Source organism: Oncorhynchus clarkii, chromosome 5, assembly GCF_045791955.1.
Source record: "Oncorhynchus clarkii lewisi isolate Uvic-CL-2024 chromosome 5, UVic_Ocla_1.0, whole genome shotgun sequence".
Taxonomy (NCBI): Eukaryota; Metazoa; Chordata; class Actinopteri; order Salmoniformes; family Salmonidae; genus Oncorhynchus; species Oncorhynchus clarkii.
Window position 1 is genome coordinate 55,865,403 of NC_092151.1, and position 15,368 is coordinate 55,880,770.

Sequence of the window (15,368 nt, forward strand, 5' to 3'; positions counted from 1 at the left end):
AACCTGGAACCCATTGGTCTCAGCCAGCATGAGTGAATGAGGCATGGACGGACTAGAGATTATTTCTATCAGGGTCAAAATGAGTTCTACTGAGTCAAATGTGTGATGATGTCATGTCAAACCCCTTGCTGATCCCAGCTGATGTTTGGGTGTACAGGGGAGCAGGATTACTTACGGCCAATTCTGTAATAGCCTAAATTCTGTCAGACCAAGCTCTTGTGCAAAGTCAATATTACATTGCTCTTTCCTGAATACTGTCATGACAACCCTTCAAGCGGGATGGAGCATCACTGTGCATCTGTGAATGGTGGTCATGTTGGAAAAGCCCTTCTGTGACTTGTACTATCTACAAATTAAAAGCATCATGTGAAAGATTAGGTTTGGAAATGATACTGATGTTTGTGGTTGATTTGATGTGGCATAGTAATTTTGTTTGCCTGCCGTGCTTCTGTCAATAAAGATGGGATGTCTGTGGCATTGCAAAATGCCTGTGTGTATTACTGTAAAACCTGGTATAATTGCGCCCCCTTGTGTTTTTGTTTTTGTTTAATTCAAATGGCTGTCAGTATCAAAAACGTAGCTCATCGTTGCAAGACTTGATGTACGGTGTAGCATATAGCATTATCGCTATTTCATATTCTTTGCGACCTCAACAAGACTCGTGTACTGCATCGCCATTACGATAAAAGGACTGGATGGGCTGAGCGGGTGATATTGTCAGTTCCTCTGATTGGAGCCATGGCAGCCATGAAACGGAGCTTTCTATTGGCTGGATTTCATGCCCCGCCATTGGAACCTGGAAACAGCGCCATAATCAATTACGTTTGATTTATCGCAAAGGACGTTTGTGTTCTGCGTTTAGCTAGCAATGCGGAAAGGGATTCATTCGATGCGACGCTAGGTCGCTGCCAGGTGAAGTATTTTTTTTTTTAACGAAACAAGACCGAGAAAGTGTGGATTTACCGCGGATATGACTGCTTTGATGTTGTCGCGGAGGAAGTCTTAGTTGAGGGACAGCGGCTTGAAGACAGTTCTCCGAACATTTCAGGCAGCCATCACGACTCGGTGGCACGCCAACCCATAAGATCGCTAGTTAGTTAACTGGCTACGTTTGGTGAAGAATATTACTGTATGTGCTATGGTCACAAATTGGACTGACATAGGTAACGGGGTGTTTGAGCTAACGTTAGCTAGGTAGTTACAGCAACGTTAGCTAGCTGTGCCACTTTAACATTAAACTTGCCAGGTGGCTAAAGTCCTTTTAACTAGCTAACTGCAGTAGCTAGCTAATGTTACGTTGCCAGCTAGTATTTTGGTGTCAGTGAATTGCTTGAAAATGTGCATGGTGTCATGCACACACATTTAGATTTTACCCGGTGTTTGGCCTTGACATAACGATGTCAAAGTGTTGGCCTCAGAGTCATAGCCAGTTCTTGTTGGCAGAACGCCTTTCCTGTCCACAGACGAGTGTTCAGGTGAATTTGAAAGGCTTGCCATCTCACGTCTTGGACAATGTTTACAAACCAGATAATCTGAAGATGGCAACAAGGTATGTACATGTTTCCTTTGCATATATCAAACCTGGTACATTTCTCATTTATTTCGTAATTGTATTGGAATTATTAGATTTCCCACTGGGAAGTTTGTCTGACAGTATTTGACATTGTTAACCATACCACAGGTCACCAGAGAATGCGCTTGCTGCCCTCACCTTCCCCAAATCCAAAGTAGCCCTATGGGACCCCACACCTAATGGGGATGTGGTTAGCCTCCACCTCTCCTATTACAGGTAGTCTACTGGGTTCTCTTTGACAGTGACTACTTAGAATGCAGCACAGTAGTACACAGTGGCTTTCTCATCTCCAGCCCATCGTCTGTACTGATTTGAGAAATCTTGGCCGGATGTAAAGCAATATGTCGGGCTTGCTTTCATCTGCTTAATTCTCTCCAATCAGTTCAGTTGAAAGAAAGGATACAAGGGAGACTATTGAAACACAACCTGTGATTGTTATTTGGTCATGTTCTGCCTTCACTACTTGAAAACCTGTTTTCTATTGAACAGAAATCCCCGGCTACTTCTTGTGGAGAAAACTCTTCGCTTGGCCCACCGCCATGCTCGACAGAGTAACATGCCTGAGTTCAGCTGTTACTTGCTGGGGACTATTGCTGTGGATTCTGGTGAGAAGTATTCATTTTTTTCATGACAAATTTTGAAAAAATTTGAGAGGAAAGAGCAAACATGTTTTTAGATGGAAAATAATTATTTTATACTCATGATAATGATTGCTTGGATATGCTTGCTAAGTAAGTAATCTAAGTTTGAATATTTTATATTTAAACTGCCCCTCTGTTCTCTCTCCACTCTTTCTCCAAGATGAAGAGGGTGTGACTTTAACACTGGACCGGTTCGACCCAGGCCGGGGGCAGCCTGGCTCCTCTGGAAAGGTGCCCACTGCCCTGATGCCTGGGGACGTCCTGGTGCCCTGTGTGCTGGAAACACAGGGGGTCTCTGCTACAGACACCATGGTTCACTCGGCAGAAGTCTTCCACATTTCTTTTAAGGTAACATGAATATGTTAATGTCTGCACTGAAAGTAAATGTCCTCATCACTCATATAACACTGTGCAACTATGTATTGTGTGATTAGAATGATGAAGTTGGTTTTATGAGGATGTTATGAAATGAAGGTTATGCTTACCAGAATACGAGCAATAACCATACACTTAAAAAAAAAAAAACTTTTAACTAGGCAAGTCAGTTAAGAAAAAATTCTTATTTACAATGACGGCCTAGTGGGTTAGCTACCTTGTTCAGGGGCAGAACGACAGATTTTTACCTTGTCAGCTCGGGGATTCAATCTAGCAACCTTTGGTTACTGGCCCAACGCTCTAACCACTCGTTACCGTATTTTCTTACAATGCTGTGTTTTCTAACTGGAATTTACATTGGTCCCAACTGTAGGTTAATTTCAACCCACCCTCTTAACTGCCTAACGAGATGGCCCACCTCTTCTGTTGCCTGGATAACAGAAGGAGCATACTCCCTCTACTCCTAAGTTGGCAGTTATTGCAACCTGTCAGCAACAGGTGTTGCTAATTACTGAACCCAGGGCTCCAGCCGGTGACCATTTAGTCACGTTTAGCTTTTAATTGGTCAAATTGGTGAAAGCTGCACTTTCTACCTGGTCACCTCAATCAAAACAACCTATTTTTGGGGGCAGATAAAGCCATGTTTTGGTCAAACCGTGAAGTGCATTATTCCACAGATGATCCATTCTATTGAAAAGATACTCCAGTGCAGGGGTATTCAACTTACCCTACGAGGATTAGATGGACAATTTCTGGGATCTTTTATTTTAGCTCATGAAACATGGGCCCAACCCTTTACATGTTACGTTTTTATATTTTTGTTCAGTGTATTTAAGTTGGTTTCCTCTCTCCTTGCTATTCTTAGACAATTAAAGCAAGGGCTGTTTTCTCATCTCCTAACTCCACTGCTGCCTCTGCCACATTGTTCTCAACACCAATATGCTGGGTAACTTTGCTATTATGCACATAGCAACATGGTCTAGGAAAACGCGGCAATTCAACAATGCGCTGATGTTTCAGAACTGTGGACAGAGACCACTATTCAACGCGGGAGAAAGTGCATTTGTTATAAAATATCATTTTGACTAGTGTTCTTATGTAGTATAACCATGTACAATTTCAGTAGCACATGTTTTAGTGATGGACTGTGCCATCCCCATGTGCGAATCAGACCGGCAAATTCGCCTCTATTGAACAAAAAATAATATTCTGTAGCCCTATTTTGACAGTAAAGTACAACAATATTAGCCTAATTGACATGAATTTGGTTGACAATCACTGGATTAGGTTGCATATCAAAATATCTTGAATCGTGCGTTCCTGTTTGGACATTGTATTCAATAAAGTTATTACTTCTAACATCAGCGTAATCTATTACACTTTTTAATAAAGCATTGTGTATGACTTTATAAGATCACTACTCATTTTCCTATTCCGTGGTGCCACCAAATATATATATGTATATATTTATTTATTTTTATGCGACCAAATCATGGGCTGGTGCCACCAATATAACTGAAAAGGTTAGTGGCACCAGTGCCACCAGGGGAAACCTTTAATCCAGTGCCCTGGAACTGCGACCGTGGAATGTGCTCAACTTAAACAGCCCTAAACCATGTCGCCATCCTCCCTCCCACCCTACCTGTTCAGATGCTCCAGCACTGCTGCAGCAGCCGGGAGTCCCTGGACCTGTCTAAGCTGCTGGCCCTACGAGCCCACCTCAGCTGCTTCCAACAAGGTGACAGCCTGGGCTTCTGCCTGCGCTGGGCCGCCACCGCCCCCGGCAACACGCTGGACGCTGTGCCCATCCGGCCTGTGCCCATCATCCCCACTGCCTTGGCCAGGAACCTGAGCAGCACGGCCAGCCTCACCCAGCCGCTACACAGCAGCGCCAGCCGCAAACAAGGGTAAGGATTAAGGCCATAACATGGAATAACATATTAAACAAGTCATGCCAATCATTTATTTTTATCGCTGTGTTATTAATTAATCCCTCTGGTCTACATTTTGTTCAGCTTTCTGACCATGGATCAAACCCGGAAACTGCTGCTACTACTGGAGTCTGACCCGAAGGCCTACACTCTTCCACTGGTCGGAGTGTGAGAATGCCCTCCATTGACATTATATTTTTCGGCAAACATATGTTATTATTTTGGATGTGCGGGCTTGGGGGGACTTCATTCATTGGAGATAATCTGATCCACAAAAGGATTTATCCTTCCTTATAGTACTCAAGCTGTTGGGGGGCGGGTGTGTGTGTGCCACCTCATTAGCAGTAGTGTACAGTTTGGTTGACGTGCTTGTGGTGTTGTCTGTGGCAGATGGTTGAGTGGGGTCACCCACATCTACAACCCCCAGGTGTGGGCGTGGTGTCTGAGGTACCTGTTCAGCTCCTCCCTCCATGACAAGTGAGTGGGATGCCCATCTGTTCACATATTGCAAATAGCACCCTGACTGTCATTTCTCACTTGGCTGAAGGTAGTCTGGCTCCATACTCTGTGCTGTAGCCAACTGTTTTATGGTTGTTATCCCAAACATACAGCAACAAACACAGACGTTGGTTGAATCACAACTGATGTGGGCCTGCAGGCTAGGCACTTTGTAATAACGTTCATGAATAAGCATGAATAAATTATTTCAAGTGTTTCTAAATTATTATAAATGTTTATGAATTATGGTTTCTATGCTTAAGATGTTTTTGTTTTTTTACCAAATCATGAAATATTTTTAGTCCATTGGTGCTTATTGAAGGTTAGCTTTAGCTGTACAGTGCAGTCGGAAGTTTTCAGACCCCTTGACATTTTCCACGTTTTGTTACATTACAGCCTTATTCTAAAATGGATTATATAATTTTCTTTACTCATCAATCTACACACAATTCCCCATAATGACACATTTATTACAAATAAATAATGGATACCTTATCCAAGGAATTGTCCGTAGAGCTCCGAGACAGGTTTGTGTTGAGGCACAAGACTCTTCCTAAAGCTGGCTGCCCGGCAAAATTGCGCAATCGGGAGAGAAGGGCCTTGGTCAGGGAGGTGACCAAGAACCTTATAGTCACTCTGAAAGAGCTCCACAGTTCCTTTGTGGAGATGGGAGAACCTTCCAGAAGGACAACCATTTCTGCAGCACTCTACCAATCAGGCCTTTATGGTAGAGTCCAGACGGAAGCCACTCCTCAGTAAAAGGCACAACAGCCTGCTTGGAGTTTCCCTAAAGGCACCTAAATTACTCTGACTGAGAGAAACCAGATTCTCTGGTCTGATGAAACCAAGATTGAACTCTTTGGCCTGAATGCCAAGCGTCTCAGCTGGAGGAAACCTGACCCCATCCCTATGGTGAAGCATGGTGGCAGCATCATCATGCTGTGGAGATGTTTTTCAGCGGCAGGGATTGGGAGACTAGTCAGGATTGAGGGGAAAGATGAACGGAGCAAACTACAGAAAGATCCTGGATGAAAACCTGCTCCAGAGCGCTCAGGTCCTCTGACTGGGGTGACGGTTCACTTTCCAACAGGACAACGACCCTAAGCACACAGCCAAGATCACACAGGAGTGGCTTTGGGACAAGTCTCTGAATGTCCGTCAATGGTCCAGCCAGAGTCCGGACTTGAACCCGATCAAACACCTCTGGAGAGACCTGAGAACAGCTGTGCAGCAATGCTCCCCATCCAACCGAACACCTTGAGAGGATCTGCAGAGAAGAATGGGAGAAACTCCTCAAATACAAGTGTACCAAGCTTGTAGTGTCATACCCAAGAAGACTCGAGGCTGTAATCTCTGCCAAAGGGGTAGTAAGGTACTATGTAAAGGGTCTGAATACTTATGAAATGTGATGTCTGTGTTTTTTATACATTTGCAAACAATTCTAAACGTGCTTTTGCTTTGTCGTTATCGGGTATTGTGTGTGTATATATTGTGTGTGTCCCATCAATGTAATCCATTTTAGAATAAGGCTGTAACGTAACAAAATGTGGAAAAAGTCAAGGGGTCTGAATACTTTCCGAATGCACTGTACATGTGTAGAATAGAGATTTGTCAGACAGCTCTATTCATGAGATTTCTATCTGCAACGTTACACAACATTTTCACACCGTTACATCAATCAGTGTTCTTATTGGTTCAGTTGGGCAACCTTCTCGCTTCAAAATGTTTTAATGAACACACCCCATATTTATTGTTGTGTTCCAGGGTGATGTCTGAGGGCGGTGCGTTCCTTGTGGTGCTGTACTCACTGACCCACAGGGAGCCAGAGTTCTACCAGGTTCAGCCTTGTAGTGGGCAGCAGCAGGACATGACCTTTCAACTGCTCACCAGCACCGAGTCACTCACTCTCTACCAGGTAGGCACACTTATGCCTGACTCAATCTATCGCTCCAACCTGAACCATGCTCGGACATTTCCCTTTCACATTGAGCTTACCAACATGGTTCCAACAACTATTGTCGATGCATAAGGAGGTCGGTTCAGCTTGTTTTGGCTCAGTTTAGTAGTATGAAAAGTCCTCTAGTGGCCTTTACCCGCTATTACAACAATCATTTATTGGCCTCCTGAGTGGTGCAGCGGTCTAAGGCAATGCTAGAAGCGTTACCACAGACCCGGGTTCATTCCCGGGCCATGCCACAACCGGCCGTGGCAGGAACTCCCATAGGACGGCGCACAATTGGCCCACCATCGTACGTACAGGTTAGGGGAGGGTTTGGACAGGGGGGCTTTATTTGGCTCATCGCGCCCTAGCGACTCCTTGTGGCGGGCCTGGTGCCTGCAGGCTGTCGCCAGTTTAACGATGTTTCCTCCGACACGTTGGTGCAGCTGGCTTCCGGGTTAAGCTGGCAGGTGTTAAGGATGGCAATTACATAATTTATACAAGGTGGATAATCCACGTCAAAATGAGACTTCATTTTCTTTTGTTCCTTGTCTGTGCAGAATGTAGAGATGTCCGAGGGCTGTACTCTGAAGTTTGAGCTCAGTGCCGAGACCCAGAACCGTGAGGCTGAGTTCTTCAGGGAACTGGTGTCCCGTGTCTCCTTAACAAGGTATACAAGCTCTTCTCTCAAGCATCTGCTGTAACAATATTACCTCGACTGGAGCAGTGGATTGTGACTCGATGCCGTCTCAGTGTGTGGTGGCTTTTTGTCTGTGTGTTGGGTGACAAGAATCATTAGTCTTTTGTTATTAACTACTAACTAAACTCATGAGAACGATCCTCTAACAGCATTTTATGACTTCACAGGAATTGCTGTGTGTTAGATTAGACAATGGGCTCACCAGTGTTTGACGGTGTCTGTCCTCTTCTCTCCCTCAGCCCTGCGTCAGTGGCAGCCTCTCCGCAGGACAGGCTGTCAATCAGCGACCATGACTCTGGAGTGGAGGATGAGGACCTCTCCCCCAGGCCCTCCCCAAACCCACACCCTCTCACCCAGCAGGTCAGTGCTCTCTCTCTCTCTTTTGGTGTCTGTCAATTTATTTTTCTTGCTGTAACCAGAGGAGGTTGCTCTATTTTTCATTTGAAGCAGTTTATTTATACTTTATGGTCTGTTGTAAATGTTATACCTTTTTGTTTCAGACCAAGCAGGTCCACCCCTCTGTGCCGGAGCTCTCTCTAGTGATGGACGGCAGTTTCCTGGATGGAAAGACCATGGGTCGCCCTCATCCTCCCCTCCCAGCTCTGCAGCACAGAGGAAGTGCCCCTCCCTCCCACCAGCTCCACCCCTGGGCTGCCAGACCCCCAGACCAGGGTCCCACCATCCTCGGGGGCCCCCCTCCCATTAGAAGGCCCCTGACCCCTGCCATGGCCTCCCAGGGCAAAGGCAGCAGAAGAGCTTCCCTCACCCCCGGGCAGCAGCCACCACCTCTCTGGCCCCCCTCCTCCAGCAGGAAATCAGCCCCTCCGCAGTTTGGGAAGAGGTCGTCTGCCTCTACTTCATCCTCCTCCTCTCCAAAGACTGGCTCCTCTCCTAATGGATCAGTCCATCAGGCCAGGCAGTTCCACCAAACCCCAGGTCGCCCCTCTCACAGAGGGGCCTCCCCTGTCGGAAACTCGCCACAACCCATCCCCAGGCACAGCCCCGGTCCCCCCCCAACCCCAGCCCTCATGCCCACTCACCAACAGCCCCCAGTCCATACCAAGCACTTCCACAGCACCCCCAATCCCAACTTGAACCAGCCTTGCGGGTGCTGCTCCTTCCAACAACATGACCATACCCCCTTGTACCACCCCAACCACTGGCAGGGGGCCTCAGGGACCCCGGGTGGGCACTTCTGCTCCAACTCTGAAAGTAACCCCCCCACCTCTTGCCAAACAAACCTTCACTACAGCCCAGCGTGCCTCACCGGGGGCCCCCCCACCACACACCACTTCCCCTCTCAGGGGCCCTGCTCTCCCAGGGGCCATTTGGAGCTTCAAGCCCCCGCCTGTCAGAACCAGTGTTGCCATGCCCAGACAACCCCCTCTCTCTCTCCCCTGGACGGGCCTATGAACCTCCTAGCCTCTGACGCCTATAGAATCCTGGTGGACCAAGACCGGCAGCTCAAGTTACTGCAGGCCCAGGTCAGGTTCTCCACGGTGTCATTGTGGATATCAGACACTGTATCAAATGACACAATCTTAAAGCTTTAGAACAGGGGTTCTCAATCTTTCTTAACCTGTTGATTTCAGATCCAGAAGCTACTTGAGGCCCAAGGGAAAAGGGGGAGCTCATCTCCATCCACTGAGCAGGCAGTCATCCAGACACAGACCTCCCCTGGACAACAGACCAAGAGAAGTGTTAGCATCGCTGTAGGCACAGGTACTAGAGTCATTCATCACTGCTTATACATGGTGGATAGTCATAGTTTGTCTATCCACTGCATTTTGATCCAGTACTACGTCTGTCACTCTTTTGCGAGACTGTGACGCTCTAGTCTCCAGAAACACTGTGAAAATCGTATTTCCCACTTATGGTTCATTTGAGATCTGCTGAGAACATGGCCTTTTCTTTTCTCTCCAAGTCTCCTGAATAGAAAAGGTGAATTTGGACTACTCGGTATCAATACACCTATGATTACTCTTTTGTTGTGTAACTGTTTTTGGAGTTTTTTTGTTTGTTTGCTATACCATATAAATGGTATATTTACTATACCACCAGAGTGTTTGTAAATTCACTCTGGTGTGCGTTCTGGGCGTTCGTAAATTCAGTGTTGTCAGATTGTCCGTTCGTAAATGAGGTGTTTCGCGTTTGGTGTGCCCACTGGACGCTCTGGCCGAGGAGTAGGGTTGATCAGAGCATTCCTCACAACGGCACCCAAGCTAACTGGCTAATGTTGGCTAGCTACTTCCAGACACAAATGAGAGAAACTCACTCTGACCATTTTACTTGCCCTAGCAGAGCTGGTTATCTAGAGCGTTAGTGACTAACTGTGCTGCTGGCAACGATTGAATTACTTTTTTTATTTATTTTTATTTTACCAACGTTTACTGACCCCGGTAATATTCAGCCGGTGTTGCGCGTTTGTAAATTCATTATTCTGCCCTCTGGCACACTCAGACGAGAGTGCTCTGAAATTGGACGAGATAGCCAGAGTGAATTTACGGACACACCCTTAGTTGACTAACTTCATCTCTTCCCTCCTCTTCAGGTGCCAGTCTCTTCTGGGGCGTCCCAGTCCATGCCCCCGCTCGCGATGACGAGGAGTGCCCACGGCCAGAGTGGCACAGAGGGCCTGGTGCTCCTGATGGCAGCAGGGCCTCCTCTAGTCGGAGTTCTGGCAGTGCCAAACTTACCCACAGCAGGCACATAGGTGGCTCGGAAGAAGAGAGCGGGGTCCGGGAGGGACGGGTGCCAGGCTCACCAGCCAATCAGTCAACGCACCAGAGGTAAGCAAACGGTTGGCTGCATTTCAAACTGAGCACTTGTTTTTTTTACATTGGCCCAGCCCTCAATTTGAATTGACTGGAAGAATGCAAGAAAGTAATGGTCGTAGTTGACACCATTTTACTCCCTTCATTTCACAAGAATGAGGCTTGAATGATTAAAAGGAATAGTTTCAATCTGAAACCCAGCCACGAAGAACATGGGCGACGTGAAAATATCCACGATAGGGTGAGCCCTCACAACTGGCATCAGACGTGTGATCCCACCAACTGTGACGGCTCACCATCTGAACACTGGTGCCACCTCGTGGCCATTTCAGTGAATTTATTTCTACCGGACTATGAACCGCATTGTGTTTATTGTGCATTTCCTGCAGGACTCAGTCAGCATTTGGAGACTGTTCTTTCCAGAGTCCAGTGTTGGGGGAGAGTGCCAGCATGTACTACCAGTCCCAGTCTCCCCAGAGAGACGACACCAAGAGTGAGGAGTCCAGGGCGATGGACGATCAGCGGTTTTATCAGGATCTACTGGTAAGAGTCATCTTTATAGGCTCTTTCTCCATGAAACACTTATGAGCACGGCCCCAAGTGATTAGTCTGTGTGTTTGTATTTGCACCGTCTTTCATTCTGGTATTCTTTATTTTGGAGCAATGTTTCAGCAGAATCTAGTATTGCAGTGAAACGCTTAATCCAACATGTTATGTGGCCCGCCGCCGCCCTGTGAGATCCCTTTTTTGACTATCTGTCGCTTGGAACTAAACGTACGAGAAGCGCTTTTACCAATAAAGATCTGACGTTCTTCATCCTTCCACAGGGCCAAGTGAACAGCCGCCTCCAGGGATCAGTGAACGAGGAGGTCGATGAGGAAGAAGACCAAAGGACCTCGTACCCACGGCGGGAGAGCCACAGCTTGTCCCCTAGACAAGTGTCCCACTGTCAGTCCCAGCAGTCGTCCCCTAGCCCTGTTCCCGTCAGCTCCCGGAGGCCGGAGCCCAAAGGAGGGGAGCAGCCAAAAGGAAGGGACCAGGTGCTCCACGCCACGCTGCGCCAGCTGCAGCAGCTAGGGGTCAACGTGGACCTGGACTCTGCTGACCCCGGGGGAAAGACCAGGTGCAGCTCTGTCGAGAGTGCCAGGTATGTTTGCCTTGACGTTTCAGGTTTACTTGACTATCTTTGCTCATAGGTCATAGATGTAGTAGTCTTATGGTGTAACAATGGTGCCACCTAGCAGTAGGACTGGGAAGGAAGTGTCAGTCACGGAACATGGACCTGTTAGTATCAGTGGTGTAAAGTACTTAAGTAAAAATACTTTCTTAACTAGGCCAGTTAAGAACATTCGTATTTACAGTGACGACCTGCCAAAAGGCCTCCTTCGGGGGCTGGGATTAAAAATGAATAAAATAATAAAGTATAGGACACGACCAGAGACTCCAACACTACATAGAGACAGACCTAAGACGACAACATGGCAAGTCAGCAGAATATGACAACACAGCATGGTAGCAACACATGGCTGCAGCACAACGTGGCACAAACATTATTGGGCACAGACAACAGCACAAAGGGCAAGACGGTAGAGACAACAATACATCACACAAAGTAGCCACAACTGTCAGTGAGAGTGTCCATGATTGAGTCTTTGAATGAAGATTGAGATAAAACTGTCCAGTTTGCATTCCTAAAGAAAATAATACATTTTTTACGCTACACCGTTACATTTTGAATGCTTGGCAGGACAGGAAAATGGTCCAATTATTGAGAGAGAATCCCTGGCGGCTCACTAAACACCTGCTTCGTTTGTAAATGATGTCTGAGTGTTGGAGTGTGCTCCTGGCTTTCTGTAAAGAAAAAAATGTTAAACAAGAAAATGACACCATCTGGTTTGCCTAATGTAAGGAATTTGAAATAATTTTTATTATATTTTAGCAATTACATTTACTTTTGATACTTAAGTATATTTACAACTAAGTACTTCAACTTTTACTCAAGTAGTATTTTACTGGGTGACTTACTTGTCATTTTCTATTTAGGTATCTTTTACTCAAGTATGACAATTGGGTACTTTTTCCATCCTTGATTATGGTTACAGCCATTCTAACATTACAATAGGGGCTATTACAATGGCCGATTCTCCTACTTTCTGGCTCATTCTCATGTAAGTTCGACATCATTCCCTTATGCAGAAGGTGTTCCTGTAGCTTTGATTGTAAATGCAGCTCCCGTTTCCTTCTCCCCAGTACTCTGGCCGGCATCAACCCGGAGGCGGTCATCAGCAGACTGACCCTCCCAGAGTCGACGGCGACCAGCATGTGGGGCGGCAGCGTGGATCTCAGCCTGGAGGCCAACGCCATCGCCCTGCGATACCTGAGCGACCAGCAGCTCTCCAGGCTCTCTGTAGGGGGAGGGCAACAGCCCCCCAAGGCCCTTCCCAGGCTCAGCCCCTGCACACTGCTCTCAGAGAACCCCCCAACGGAGAAGAGCGCCATGGGACTGAGCAGTATTCTGTCTCCGAACAACATGTCCTTTGCCACCCGCAAGTACATGAAGAGGTACGGGCTGATAGAGGGGAGCGGGAGTGAGGAGGAGCTATCGGAGATGGGATACACTGTACAGTTCCATGTTCAACAGGAACAAGAAGGGCAAAGAGTGAGGGTTCTGAAGAACATCACCAATGAGTTGCCCCACTCCGACCCTGTCAACCCCCAGGCGCTGCATGCAGACTCTCAAAGTCAGCTACTCAGAGACTTGCGTCCTAAAATGCAGCTTTTGGCCCGCGGCGCCAAACACAGTCTGGAGAAAGAGAATGGCGCCAAATGGCGGCCATCTTTAGGAGAAATGCAGAGGGAGTGTCCTCAACCAGAAGGGTCGATGGGAAATTTCTTGGACCTAAGTAGACTTCGACAGCTGCCGAAACTCTTCTAAAGGACCACGGCAACTAATGTAAAGAACTCAAAATGACAGATGAAATGTATTGTCGAAATCCATTGGGATTTGTCAGTTTGCTTGTTTTCTTAGTAAGAGGTTTTTTAATGCTTCCATACATTTTTGTTTACACATTTCGTTTTTTTATTGCCTCTATTTTAATCTTCATGGTGCTCATTGTAATGGATACATTTGTTTGTGACCACTGATGTACAGAGACTGTTAGCGAATCACGACAGTGCTCTTGGTCTTATGAGCTAAATTCTTGTCCTTCTTCTACTACCACTTGGGTGTAGTGTTATGATTTAGCTCTTCAATGGTGGCAGCCAGGTCCTTTTCTCTATTTTAATTTAAAGGGCTTTTGATTTTCAACATGCAATGGATGCCAATTGTTTGAACCATTTGTTGAAGCTATTTAATTTACGTTTTGGCCGTTTATTGATAACCACTATACCCAATCTCCTGGTAATTGATGTATACCTATTTATTTAGTCAATGTTGGGATTTTTTAAAAGTCTGATTACATGGTGAAACAGACTAAATTCATGCCAAATTTTTCCTTTTCCTTTTTTATGTTGTAAATATCTAAGTTTCCTTCATGCTATATTGTTTTACTTGTTTGTACATGAAATGTCTTGAGCATTATTTCAAGTGTCTCAACTTGAACTTTCTATTTAAAATTGCCTCAATAAATATGTACCTGATTCATTAAGTTTTGTACTTTTTCTACAGATGGTTTTCTTTCTTTTGTGAATTTACATTTTAGTGTTCTATTTAGTTAGCCCTCTACTGTCCCTCCCCAACCCAGACTTCTATCCCTGAAGTCATTTCACACCCCTCTGACAGACTTCCCACTGTTAACCTCGCCTCACCGCTCTTCAAAAAATCTGCCATGTCACACATCAGGCATATCTAGAATAAACAGACAAATACTAGTGATTTCAATTGTGAAATGTTGCTAATCTGTGCTAGAGCTGGGCTCTGGAAAATGTGGTTAATCACATGCAAACAGCATGTCGGCACAGAGTAAGAGTAGCTCAGATATAGTCATCCTATACCTGCACCTGTCACATTTCTTTCTCCACGTCTGCTTACCAGATCTACGTTTTGCTCTTCCTTTTTGTAATGCATGTTGGAGGGATTAAAGAAGAGAAGGAATGCAAGAATAGTCTTTTAATGTGTTCACACACTTATGAATCGTAAAATGAAGATAATTGTTCACCCAACAGGCTAGTCTTTCATGTGTGGGTTCACCAGTTGTCATCGTTCTGCAGCCAGGTGCCCTCGTCTAGCACAATGCCGCTCGTCCCGGTAATTTCCCACTTGGCCTTATAGCGCTGGTCCCCTGCGCCCTCACCGAGGTCCCACACCTCCATAAACAGCATCTCCTCAGGCACCTCCATGAGATCAGAGGTCAGGCCCAGTTTCTGGAGGTCAAAGATCATCGGTGTGGTGGTGGAGTCCAGATACTGGCTCAGGGCGGGGCTGAGGTGATTGGCTGGTGATGTCGGATGAGGCTGGCGTTGCACACTGCTGCCCCACAGGCCTGTCAGGTTTTTCACAACCTCCAGACAAGGTTCTTCCGCTCTATAGGATACACACAACATGACATAACACCCTGTTCCTGGTTTGGTTCCAAACTATGTGCTGTAGCTAACTCTTCTGTCATTGCACAGTATGGACCTTGCTTCTAGTCATCAAGGCAAATCAGAACTATTGGATTCTGTTGGGTCATTAAATGAAAAGATCATACAAGTACCATAATGCAGTATTAGCTGTAATGATATTTACCTAATGTCTGAAGTGTTCCAGTCATCTCCCATGGACTGACCAGGCTGGAGCAGAGCGAGATCTCCAAATATCTCGGTCATGGTTGTTTTTTGCTCCAGGGGTGGTGGGGGCAGGAGGTTTGGAGGGAAGTATGGCCAATGATCAGCTGTGCAATCTAGCAATGGACCAGACTGGAGAATAAGTGGGTTCTCCTTTTGCGGAGAATGGTTGG

At 46.3% G+C, this 15,368-nt stretch overlaps 1 protein-coding gene across 1 annotated transcript; it reads left to right on the plus strand.

Annotated features, from left to right (window-relative positions):
* The first annotated feature begins 1,397 nt into the window (after positions 1-1,397).
* Positions 1,398-13,955, plus strand: LOC139410097 (STIL centriolar assembly protein). The gene is made up of 16 exons (XM_071155540.1): positions 1,398-1,549; positions 1,682-1,789; positions 2,063-2,178; positions 2,375-2,562; positions 4,240-4,496; positions 4,605-4,688; positions 4,911-4,997; positions 6,777-6,933; positions 7,518-7,627; positions 7,897-8,017; positions 8,158-9,141; positions 9,250-9,379; positions 10,209-10,446; positions 10,821-10,974; positions 11,259-11,578; positions 12,682-13,955. Exons 1-16 carry the CDS (start codon positions 1,398-1,400, stop codon positions 13,364-13,366), a joined length of 3,891 nt encoding a protein of 1,296 aa, XP_071011641.1. The 3' UTR covers positions 13,367-13,955.
* The last annotated feature ends 1,413 nt before the right edge of the window (positions 13,956-15,368 follow it).

Coding starts and splice junctions, on each gene's coding strand:
- LOC139410097 (XM_071155540.1), top strand. CDS start 1,398: ATGTCAAAGTGTTGGCCTCAGAGTCATAGCCAGTTCTTGTTGGCAGAA. Junction 6,934..7,517: donor AGTCACTCACTCTCTACCAG/GTAGGCACACTT, acceptor TTGTCTGTGCAG/AATGTAGAGATGTCCGAGGG. Junction 10,447..10,820: donor AATCAGTCAACGCACCAGAG/GTAAGCAAACGG, acceptor CATTTCCTGCAG/GACTCAGTCAGCATTTGGAG.